General features: G+C 45.7%; 1 protein-coding gene across 4 annotated transcripts in view; it reads right to left on the bottom strand.

The window, feature by feature from the left end:
* The window catches only part of LOC111867507 (cyclin-dependent kinase 17), a 27,345-nt gene that overhangs the window by 7,888 nt on the left and 6,504 nt on the right, over positions 1–12,953 (bottom strand). For 2 of the 4 annotated variants that reach the window (XM_033752707.1, XM_023857451.2), the window contains exons 2-4: positions 2,834–3,063; positions 1,644–1,838; positions 221–399 (exon numbers count right to left, since the gene is read on the bottom strand). In XM_033752707.1, coding sequence (XP_033608598.1) covers positions 221–399; positions 1,644–1,838; positions 2,834–3,001 — 542 coding nt within the window. In that variant the 5' untranslated portion in view covers positions 3,002–3,063. The other 2 variants (XM_033752708.1, XM_033752709.1) reach the window with 2 other exon arrangements.

Genomic DNA, 12,953 nt, shown 5'->3' with positions numbered 1-12,953 from the left:
ATGTGTGTGTTAAAACCTGAGTTAAAAGGAGAAAAATGTTAAAAGAAAAGATGTTGTGGGGGGGTGGTATAAATTGAGGTAACAATAAAGAATGTAAACTAAAATCCACTAAAACACAGACTTAGCAGTGACAGGAACTTAGGTCTGTCTTTAGCATACTTCCTGTACACCTAGGAAATTACCATGCTCTCTGCCTGTGTGTGGATAATGGCGCTCTCACCTTCCATACTTTGTGTCCCCCACCAACAACTCTGGTGCCCTGTACCACCTTGTGGCCACATAGTCAGTGTACGTCGCACCTGGAGTTGCAAGCAGACGGGCAAAACCAAAGTCACATAACTTGATGACACCCAACTGTGACACTAGAACATTCTCTGGCTTCACATCACGGTGCACAATCTGGAAATGTGACAACCAGTATTACCATCTGTACAATATAAATTTGCTATTAGCAAAACATTATTAGGGTCATCAAATGAAGGACATTGAGATGGGAAGGCCTTGTAGCATTCATGGGAGATCAGAAATGCATACAAAATTTTGGTCAGAGAGCTTGAAGGGATGACACCACTTAAAAGACTTAGATATAAATGAGGGGTACTATTAAAATCAGTCTTAAAGAAGTAGGATGTGAGGGTGTGAAATGGATTCATTTGGCATAAGATAAGGTCTTTTGAGCACAGTAAAGAGTTTTTGGGTTACCTAAAAAGTGGGAAATCTCATTTGCTATCCTTTGGAATGTGACGCCATGTAGTCAGTAGAACATTATCTACATTTTGAAGGAAGCTGCTGCTGTCTTCAGGGTAGAAGAGTTGACCCAAAGATGGAAGCAAAAGGTTTTATTTTAATTCGCTTAGTGGGGGTTGGAGTCCAAATGGGTCTACTCGGCACGGCGGCCACTGATTGGCCTATTTTAGCCTGCTCCAGGTGATTATGATGATGGAGAATTTGGTGGAATGAAGATTGGCAGGGGAAACCGAAGTACTCGGAGAAAACCCGCCCCAGCGCCACTTTGTCCACCACAAATCCCACTTGACCGGACTCGGGATCGAACCTGGGCCGCCGCGGTAGGAAGCCAACGACTAACCGCTTGAGCTATGGCGCGGCCGAAACAAAAGGTTCCTCAAAAATATTCATCATCTTCTACCAGGTTTTTTTATTGCTAGTGGGGTGGGACTAAGTCCCTTGTACTGCGGCCACTTCTGGCCTATTGTACCAGCCCCAGATGATAGGTGAGGGTGATTGTGGAGCAATTGGTGGAATGAAGATTGGCAGGGGAAACCGAAGTACTCGGAGAAAACCCGCCCCAGCGCCACTTTGTCCACCACAAATCCCACTTGACCAGACCCAGGATCGAACCCGGGCTGCCACGGTGGGAAGCTAGCGACTAACCGCCTGAGCTATGGCGCGGCCTTCTACCAGGTTAGGCAGTGTCACATGCCAAAAACAGAATTTTCTTGGTCACTGCCACAAGAACCTCAAGCCTCCCCTTCTTGAGCAGCTGAGTGACTACCGGTTTCTCAAGAAGGGCTCTGCTCCATGAAGTCATTGAGTGCAGACCCTCAAGCATGCTGACGCCCAACAATGAATAGTCAGACACAGGGAAGGTGTCAGTTCAAGTTTCTATGGTTCTCACAACTTACATTGTTGGCATGACAGAAGTCGATACCCCTGAGAACTTGGAAGATGTATTTGCGTGAAGTTTCTTCACCCAGACCCCTGGTGTTGTCCTCAAGTTCATCCAGAATTGTGTGATCCATGTACTCGAACACAAGGTAGAAACGGCGTTTGCGTCGGAACACCTCAATCATGTTCACCAAGTTCTCGTGCCGCAGTTTCTGTTATGTACACAAAAGAGTCACTTAACTAAGCACTCCATGAGATCCATCTTCACGTACCATCAGTCTGTGTTTGTGTCTCTTACAGTGGCAACCATGAAGAGTACAGCCTTCAGGGTTGTAATGCCGTGTAGTTTGGACAGAGTCTGATATTTTGTAGGAACATTCCGCCCCCACATTCAAAACCGCAGAGTAGACTAAGCAAGAAGCAGGAGACAAGCGGAGTTCTGCTTAGCTCAGCCTTCAACCATATTCCTCTGAAGTGTCAGACTTTTTCCAAACTACGTGGTAACACAAACCAGAAAAACGTACACTTCAAAGCCTTTGATTTGTTTCTTAACCTTCAGAGGAGCAAAACTTTCCTGTACTTAATTAAACACGATTCTATGGTGTATGGGGGAGTGGACATATTGCCCCATGTATTCTTATTGATTCATACTATTTTAACAGCACTGTCAGTAATCTCAGAGTGAATGGGATGATGGTAAGTGAATTATGAACTGGAAAAATGTGGAACGAAACAGACATGACCTAATTATAGATGATGTCCCACCATTTGCCTGGAGGGGCTGAGGAAAACCATGAAAACCTTCACAGTAGTCTGTGCCAGCCGAGATTCGAACCGGGAACATTCCGAATACAAATCAGTAGCGTTATCGCTTCAGCCAACTTGCTCAGCCCGACACATTCTTAACCTCTGCAGTGAGTGGTCGGTTTCACGTTTCCACTCTTTAACCCCAGGGGAAATGGCTCCCAGTATCCACTGAACAGAATGCTGGGTGGACCTCAAAGCCTATCTGGACGTTGTCGAGAAGACAAAAGCACTGGCCTTGTTTGTATGTCACATTAATGCCTACGAGTACCTTCCCTCGCCTAGGCTCCACTAAATTATGTTCTGCTTTTACAAAGGCCAGCTGATATGACAAGATTCCACTGAAAAGCAGAAAGTGGGCTAGTCATGCAGCACTCCACCAAAACCCCGCGCTCTTTCTCACCTTGAGCATGCGAATCTCGCGGAGCGCCATCTTGCGGACGTTCTGATCTTCCTCCGTCTCTATGAACTTCTTGATGGCCACCAACTGGCCTGTCTCCCGGTGTCTGCACTTCATGACCAGGCCGTAGGAGCCTTCCCCTACGACGGAAATGTTTTCATACTTCTCCATGGCCCACTGTCATCTCTCCAGGACCCACCTCCGCCCCGCCCCTCCTCAGGTCTGCCGCAACACTGCAAAGCAAATAACAATTACAATTACGAGCACTATCTTTTGTGATGTGACGTCGTGTAGTCTAGTACGAGTTTTCTGTGTAATTCAATTATTTGGATTGGTTTTCTTTTTGATGTATTTAACTGCACTGATTGGGGGCACGTGATAGTGTAGTTGGTTGAGTCACTATGCTACAATCCAGAAGGTCGAGGGTTCGATTCCCGATGAAGTCACTGGATTTTTAAATTGATGTAATCCTTCTAGCCACACTGTGGCACTGAGGTCGTCTCAGCCTCTGACAGAAATGAGTATCAGGAATCTTCCTGGGGTTAAAGGGTGGCCGGTGCGTAAGGCTGACAAACTCACCGCCATCTGTGAGTCGACTGTCTAGAAAATGTGGGAGTGTCGATGTCTCACAACTTTATGGGCCTTCACGACATGTTATAGCGATAGCTTTACCTTTATTTACCCTCACTCAGTAGCCGCATTGCCATCAGAAGCTTGTAGAGTTTAATGAGACGGGGGGATAGGGCTGCTCAGACAGGTGCAGCCCACCCCCCGCATGCGGCACGCGACAAGGCGGAAGCGGATCTGGTGGCTGCCTTCCATTTCATTTTAAAAGGAGGGAGTTGTGTTTGGACGTGAATGCGTGTGTCACACCGAAAGAACACGCCACACTACTGCTACACAGTACACTTCGATTTCATTATACTGCGTCATGTTAAGAGCAAGAAACGAAAAAGTATGGCTTACAGAATCTCTAGTGTAAGAACCGTTGAAAACTGATCACGAAATTTCAACATCTGTTGAGACAGTACAAGATTTCGTAATATTAACTTCTCCCTCATTCTTTTACAGCTCTACATGTTACCGAATGATGCGTCGAGGCCGACGTTTAACGCCATCTCCCACGGATAACTGGAACAAACAGTCAATGGAAAGCAATCTTCTTTATATTGTACATCACATTGCACACATCCACATAAAAATATTATCAATACTCAGAGAAGAGACATGACATATTGAAAAAAAAGAAAGACTTCGCTATTTCATGACTTACTATATAATTTCTTTCATTCAGCGTCTTAACACTCGACAATTTGTTTTTATGGAAAACCAAAACTGTGCGATGAGAATGACAGATCTCGCGCTTACAAATTTGTTTGTATGAACAGAAGGAAATTAAGCTTGAATGGGGACAGGAGTTGCGTATTACTACTACACGTAATTTCTTTTTTAATTCGCTTGGGGGGGGGGTTGAGTCCAACTGGGTCCACTCGGCACGGCGGCCACTTATTGGCCTATTGTAGCCTGCCAGGGGAAACCGACGTACTCGGAGAAAACCCGCCCCAGCACCACTCTGTCTACCACAAATCCCACTTGACCAGACCCGGGTTCGAAGACTGGCAGGGGAAACCGACGTACTCGGAGAAAACCCGCCCCAGCACCACTTTGTCTACCACAAATCCCACTTGACCAGACCCGGGATCGAACCCGGGCCGCCGCGGTGGGAAGCCCGCGACTAACCGCTTGAGCTATGGCGCGGCCACTACTACACGTAACCGAAATTAAAGAAAAAAGCAGGCCCATGCATGGTATCGCTTGGACAGAAATAAACTGCATGGACCTGAGTCCTTGTGAAGCTAGTAGTTTCTCACGTATTCTGGAAATCACGAGCGTTTTATGGAACCTGGAATTTCACTAGGGCCTTCATAACAGCCCGCCACTGGCCAGACGAACACAGTCTACACCCTCCCATCTACACTTACGTCTTCCCAGTGGACTCCTTCCTTCAAGGCTTGGCAACAAAACTTCGTGTCCTTCGGTTCTTATCTGCCTGCAGTGGAGGGCGAGACTGCATTAACAGCGCAATGTTTCTGTGCTGGCTACGTCCTATTCGTGACACGCGCACACACACACACACACACACAGATCATAGAGACTGGCGTCGCCGTAAAGCTCTAGACACATATTCCAGAGATGTTTGGTTCGAATCTCGACAGAGACGACTTTCAAATTCTTCCAAATTCATCGGAGTCAGGATAGCTCAGTCGGTATAGCGACGGGATATGGGCTGGAAGACCTGGGTTCGATTCCCACAAGTGGAAAGATTTTTCTCTTCTCCACAATGTCCAGACCGGCACTGGGACCCACCTAGCCTCCTATCCAATGGGTAACTGGTTCCTTTCCCACAGGAGTAAAGCGGCAGGGGAGTGAAGGTCTAGGTCAAGAATGGTGGAGCTATAATTCCACTCCCCCATATCTCTTTATGGAAAGCGCTTAATTAATTAAGTACAGGTGAAACTTTATTTTTGTCTTCGAATTTATCAGTCGTCCTACCATCCAATGCTATGTAGTGCAGATACGGTTCGCGTCGCAAGATACGGAGCACGCGCGCCCGGCAATCAGCGCGGATGGTTCTGCACGAGACGGTCTGTGGGCAATACTGCACCTGCAAGTCAATGTTTATACTTCACGCAACACAGCAGTGACGAAGAGGCTGCCGCTTCATCACGGCGGAAAGATTCTCGCCGGGCTCGCATGTCGCAAGTACAGGAAAATGTTCCTATTTTGGTTAGTGCTGTCGGTGCCAATTTCAATCTGTCAACAATGCTGAATCAACGTGTATCATGCTGACATCAAGTAGCAGATTGTTCTTGAGAAGCCGAAAGTTGCTCCACTGATCAAGCAATTCCTCTTCTACGGAACCCGAATGTTCATTACAGTGTTCATAAAAGTGCTGTAGGGGACGGAAGCCGAGTCAAACGAGTACAGCCCAAATCCTCATTCTGTTTCTTTAAGATCCACTTTAATAACATCACAGATCTGACCTATCAAATTTGGTTTTGCCAGGCAGTCATTTCCCGACACCGTCGTCTGGTGCATTCAGCCCGCTGTGTTGTACCTCATTTTGTATTTTTCCTAAACGTGGGTTATTTGGGGGTTCTGGCACCGTCACATACTGACCAATAGTAAAAAAAGTATAAAAAGGTAACGCCCTGTAACAGACCGTGGAGACCCATAGGATTGTGAGACGTCGAAACTCCCACATTTTCCTGACAATCGGCTCACAGATGGCAGTGAGGTTGTCAGCCTTAAGCTTTGGTCACCGTTTACCTCCAGGTAGATTCCTGGTACTCATTTCTATTAGAAGCTGTGTCAACGCCAGGGTCATAGTGCTGCTGGAAAGACTGGGTCAATTGAAAAATCCAATACCCTCATCGGGAATTGAACCCGCGACCTTCCGACTTGTAGCATAGTGCCTCAACCAGTTACTCTACATTACCGACCAGTAGCGGTTGGAAAAATTCTCTGGTCCCAAGTGTTCCTGATTTGAGGAGTCCAATCTTCTTGTTCCATCTACGTCTAGGTCTCCCAAGTGGTTCCTTACCCTCACGTCTCCCGCTGCCTTGAGCCGACGGGACCAGACACAAATGTTGCCCGATTAGGGCGGGAACGTTAACCAAGTCACCCCGCTTGTTTGCTGTGACCTGCTCACCCCACGAGGGAGGGTCTGGATCTACTGGTTAGATATCCCTATGCTTAATTAAATACCACGTATGGCTAGTGTATTTTTAACCTCGGCACTAGACGGAGGCGACTGGTCAGGATCACACTCCGGCCGTTTTACCTTCGGCAAGTGAACCCTCAGTACCCATCTGATAACAGGTGGGCCCCAGAGCCGGTCGGGATTCTATGAAAAATAGAGAAAGCTTTAGCAGCTGACGAGAAAAGAATCCAAATTCCTGGCTCTCAGTTCTACTGGCAGTACAGAGTTCAGGGTCACGGGGTCAGAACCTGCAGATTTTAAATGTACTTTGCCTGCATTTTTTTCCCAAATCAAGGACAAGTCAGTAAAGTGGTAGGCCATGATCCGGAGGGATCATCACAGTGCCCAGACGGGCTTTGGGCCTCGCCCTGCCTCCTATCCAAAGCGAACCAACCGTAAGCTATTGAGGAGAGGATAAAGACAACTTGAACGTGAAACTGACCAATTACCTAAAACTACTACCGAGATTAATGTACATTTATGTGTCCTATACGATCCGTGTGCCCCCCACGCAACTGCCCGCGGCTCCCTTTGGTCGAAAGAATCTATGGACCGTCTCAAATGGCATTTCCGTGGACGTTTGTAAGGCTCCCTGATGTGGCGGTCGTGACCCATCGGTTAAGAACCACTTATGCGGATCTATTACATTCCATAAATGCATAAATTCTATTTATAACTTACCCACAAAACATATACTATACCGCGTAAAATACAGTTAACCATCAGAGACACAAAACGTCTGTGAGAGTACATCATATTTTGAGTGTGCAACTTTACCGCAGAAAAGTCCCGTGTAGAGAGATGTTGGCTCCTGTCATAAGTTAAAAATACAGAGCGATTCTAAATTATTGTCGGGGTCTCCGTTTCTAGAACACGGAAACCCCGACAATAAATAGAATCACCCTGTATAAGTTGGTAGCTATGTAATGATGGCGCAACAATTACGTCACTGTTTCACGATGACGTACCCTCAGAAATGTACCAGACACAGCATACAAGCTCTTCCATCAACGCCTTTCACTAAATGACCACCACCTCATAAGATATTTGAAAGTGAAATTTCCTGCCCCGCGCGATGAGTCTCCTAGAGGCATACACGGCCTGGCTGTTCCCATGACCCACCGCGAGCTGCGCAGGGGCGCACAGTAGTAAGCTGTGTGACTGTCACAGGTAGACCCATTGATCACAGGGGGTGGGGAATCCCACGGGCAGACTGAAAACTGAACTATCGGCCTAACGCTTAAATCGAAATCAGGTCTTCTTGTCCGGGAGCCGAAGTGTTACATTATTGCGGAAAATAGCGAATCAGCTCATACCCTGAAGATGGATTAGCTTGGGTTCCCAAAGCTTCAGCAAACATATACCAGACTACACGGAATTTTTTGATAAGGAGCATATCCCAAAGAAAATATTATACAGTACAATAGGTGGTAGGAGACGTGCTGGGAAACCAAGAACTAGATGGATTGATGCGGTGGAAGAAGATGCAAAGAAGAAAGCAGTCTTTTGGGATTTGGCACCGTGTATATGTGGTGTTAACCGACGTTTCGGAGGAACGTATCGCCTCCGTCTTCAGGGTAGAAGAAAAAAATTATATAAGAATCTGCAAGCAATTTTACCGGTTCTCACGGTCTCTTTGCTTGCAGATTCTTATATATTTTTTCTTCTACCCTGAAGATGGAGGCGATACGTTCCTCCGAAACGTCGGTTAACACCACATATACACGGTGCCAAATCCCAGAAGACTGCTTTCTTCATAGTCACCGCCGTGAAAGCCTCAAATCTTACAAGATGCAAAGAAGTTAATGGGTGTAGGGAACTGGAAGAGAGCAGCGCAGGATAGAGAGGAATGGGGGGGCTTGATAAGGGAGGCCAAGGCCCGACATCGGGGTGTTGCGCCATAGAAGAAGAAGAAGAAGAAGATACGGAAATTTTGGTTGTCACAGTGGTGGGAACTCTGTTTGCCGCCTGCATATTAATATCGTTTCTTTCTTCGCTTATTGCTTCACCCTGAAGACGGAGGCGATATGTCCCTCCGAAACGTCGTATTCTGACCGACACGGCGTTACAAGTCAGAATACCTCTTCTACAAGACTACACAGCGTCACATCCCGTAAGACATAATTCTCAATATCACTGAAACTAAATTCCAAAATCCCACAACTCCTTACCGCTCCGCTGGTCGGGGGAGGGGGTGAAGAGAGACGTTAAATCAATGTGGAAGGCAGAGGCTTGCAGGAGCCATAAACCAATACAGTTTCTGCGGGGGTACAGGACACAGCGGCAAGAAATCTTTTCGACACTTCGCCAAACAACAGACACACCAGCAAAGAATTCAACTTTTTAAAGAATTTTTCTGGGTTGACAGATATATGACAGAACCGCACCATTCCCAGGAAATGCTGACCTTGCGTCCCATGCTAGAAGGGTGGGAATTAGCGCAGAGGGCTACAAATGATCAATAAATTGCTTGGCGCGAGATGTGCTTGAACTGGGGCACTAAATGAGAAAAGGAGAAGGGTTCGTTCCGCTTGGGAAGAATACGAACTGCATACAAAGGGTTCTTAGGCCCTCGCTGGAAGTCTTTTTAACTATTTCTTGAGAAGTCTCCAGTTGTGCAGCTGCTCAAGAACTTCCCAACATTTTATGGAACCCGAATGTTGATTATCGTGTTCACAAAAGCTCTTCACTGGTCCCTAACCTGACCGAGATCGCGGACAGCCGACAACGGGCGGTCCTCCTCCTTGGGGGTTGGTCGTAGTTACTTGAGACACTCTGCTACAAGCCGGAAGGTCTCGGGTTCAATTCCCGATGATGTTTCTTGAATTTTCAATTGACCTAATCCTTCCAACAGCACTATGGCCCAGGGGTCGGCTCAGCCTCTAACAGATGTGAGTACAAGGAATCTTCCTTGGGGTTAAGGGCAACCGACGCGTAAGGCTGACAACCTCACCGCCATCTGTGAGCAGAATATCTAGAAAATGTGGGAGCCTCGACGTCTCACAACCCTATGGGCCTCCACGGCCTGTTACCTTACAAATTACGAAGCTTCTGACTTGCAAGATTCTGCAGTTCTTTGCACTTTCTCCTGCTTTGGTGCAAACCTTTCTCCACAGTGCACAGCACTTAAGTACTTTAGAAGACAGCCGTAAGTTGTACATGAGTCTTACACGATACAGGATTTTACTGTTTCAGAGCAGTTGTTGTGAAGAGTTTTACCTTACGGGATATAACGACGCGTAGTGCGTTGAAAATCGATTACTGTTTCGTTGGAACATGTCGCCCCTATCTTCACGATAGCGGAGTGGGCCGAAAGTGGAATAAGATAGTCCTGAAAGGGGAAATTGGGCTAGGATCAGGGCCACATTTTCCCACGTTCCCCTATTTCTTTGACACTAGAGATGGGGACAGGACGCTCCCACACATCGTCGGTTATGGTCTGCGAGAAGACATGTCGCAATATATCACAAGACATCACTGTTCATAGTCCCGCCATGAAAACATCAAATCCAACAGACTCGTCACTTAACTTCTGTCTAATTACAGTAAACCCTCGCTAATCCGGAGTAACTGAGAGGGGATCGTTCGGATTAATCGATAATCCGGATTAGTGAAGTAAAACAAGCACTAAGACAAAAGAACTTAGAACAAAAATAAATGGAAACTTTAATAATATAAGTAATTCTTATGAAAATCAATAATGAAAATCACTGTAGAGCCTTTATTTAAAAGCTATAAAAAGATATTGCTGTTATTCGTCGGTAGAAGACTCAGAAGCTGTACTTGTTTTTGAACGTAATGCAGGTGTGAAGAAACTGTCAAGTTTTGTCTGAACAGACAAGTGACTCATCTGCCTTCCTAAATGCCATGTGTCTATTAAAATATGCACTCAACTGTGAACAGAATTTTTCATATTTCTATCCGGATTATCCGACATCTGGATTAACTGTAACCGGATTAGCGAGGGTTCACAGTATTATTATTATTATTGGAGGGGGTGTGTTTCCCCATGCACCGCGATTAGTAGTCTATTGTGCGTTCCCCTTTGATATTCTACCAGTCGCCATGCCCTTCCAGTACTGGTGCTCGCTATCAGCCCCGTCCTGCCAGCGAGGTCGGCCACCTCTCTTGTTCCCTGAATTTTTCCGCCCTTAAAAATTCCACGACCTCCGCCGGGTTTGAACCCGCGTACCTTGAGTTATGAGGTGGGAACGTTACCCCTAGACTACGGAGGCCGCTGAGGGTTTACAGTACCTCGAAAGCATAAAGAACAATGAAGAATTTGTCTGACCGTATCTATAACATTTATTCGAAAAAAAAATTGTCTCCGATAAACTTTCTAGTAAAACGTGCCCACTTAAAACGAAAATTGAAATTACTAGATAGTCCCCTAGAACTCTCGACTTTTCATAAACATCCGTCCAGATGTTACAAAATGGCTGAATGTTGGCAAATTAAATGCACCAGGTAATTTTCCGTCTCCCGTCTAAGAACGTGACATTAAAACCTGCACAGTTATACGTACGATTATAATCACTTGCAGCTGCATGAGTGTTTCTTCTCATAAATCAAGTACTTTCTCACGGCGCCTCTCTACAACAATAATTGAAACTTACTGCTGAATGTATTAAGACCTGTTACTTGGCTGGAAATAACTCAATAGCGGTGTTCAAAGCACGCGACGCCTCGTCAGGAACCACAACTAGCGTCGGGCACGCGAGCAGTTCGTTTTCACATGCTGAAATGTCGCCGCGACGCCTGTGGAAAGTGAGCGTGGTCTATATTGGTCACACAGGTTTGCTCGTGTCCGAGATGAGAGAGTCCACGTCTGTGTGTACATCCTACATCTGTGGGTCCTTTTAAAACAGAGATCAATCGTTCATTTAAGTCACAGTTAAAAATTATTTAAAAAGCGTTTGTATCCTTAGACTCCGTTCTAGACAACCGAGATTAACGGCCGTGTGGAACCATTGCGCTGACCACGTGACACCCTCTATCCGCAGAAGTTGACACTAACTTAGCCGACAAGCGGCGGTCGCTCGGTCGGTATAGTTCGCTTGCAGACTACAGGACACGGAGTTTCTTTAATTCATAGACAGATTGGACGAAGTCGGTCACATATATTATAAAGTATCTGCAGTCGGCGAAATATTTCGCAAACAATCTACAACTCGAAATCTACAGAGAACCTACAGCTACTGATCTAATTATTCACAACTATTCATGTCACCCATACGAACATAAAAAAGCTGCTACAAACTTCCTCATTAATCGATTGAATCAATACCCCTTTCGCATAACAACAAAAACATTGAAGAGAACTCTGTTAGAACTATACAAAATAATATGCTACAAGCCGGAAGGTCGCGGGTTCAAGTCCCGATGAGGTCATTGGATTTTTTCAGTTTCCCTAATCCTTCCAGCCGCACTATGGCCCTGGGGTTTACTCAGCCTCTAACAGAAATGAGTGCTAGGAATTAATTAAATAATTTTCCTGGGGAGTAGAGCGCGGCCGGCGCGTAAGGCTGACAACCTTACCGCCATCTGTGAGCCGATTGTCTAGATAATGTGGGACCCTCAACGTCTCACAACACTATGGGCCTTCACGGCCTGGTACAGGGATAGCTTTACTTTTTTACTTACCCACTAAACACCATACAAGAAATATAAAAACCTTCCGTAAAAAATACCACGCAAAAAAAAAAAAAAGAAATTGACCACTTTTACATTTTTTGGCCATGAAATCAGAGCTATTACCAAATTATTTAAGAATACTGAAGTTGGTATCTCATATAGGGCAAAAAACAAAATTAAACATCTTTTAAAAATAAATGAAAACAAAAATGATAAGTAAACCTTAGCGGAGTTTACCAACTAAAATGTGCTGACTGTCCGTTGAAATAAGTAGGACAAGCCGGACGTACCTTTAAGGTCATATTCAGGAACGCATAAGAGACATAAAAATAACGGACAAAACTCCAAATTTGCTTAACATACCGTATATTGGACACCACACATGAATATAAAATTCTATATATCGGCAAGAAAGGCAAAACACTGGATACTTAAGGAAAGATTTCACATTTTCGAAATCAGCAAACAAAATTTACAACTGAACGATATTTCTTTTCCCCCTTGGCACTACAGCCCCAGTGGGCCTAGCTCCGTGAACTTCTCCGTTCACTCGGTTTTCCTAGATCTTACACATTCGGTAGGACTCCTTGGGCGGGTGATCAGCTCGTCGCAAGGCCTCTAGTTGTACACAAACACAGAAAAACTCACACATACAAACTGCCCTGAGTGGGATTTGAACCCACGATCCCGGTTTCCAAGCGAGCCAAGACAGTACATGCCTTTGAC

The sequence above is a fragment of the Cryptotermes secundus genome, unplaced genomic scaffold, assembly GCF_002891405.2.
Source record: "Cryptotermes secundus unplaced genomic scaffold, Csec_1.0 scaffold1089, whole genome shotgun sequence".
In the NCBI taxonomy this organism is placed as follows: Eukaryota; Metazoa; Arthropoda; class Insecta; order Blattodea; family Kalotermitidae; genus Cryptotermes; species Cryptotermes secundus.
This window is presented reverse-complemented; position numbering and strand designations above follow the sequence as displayed.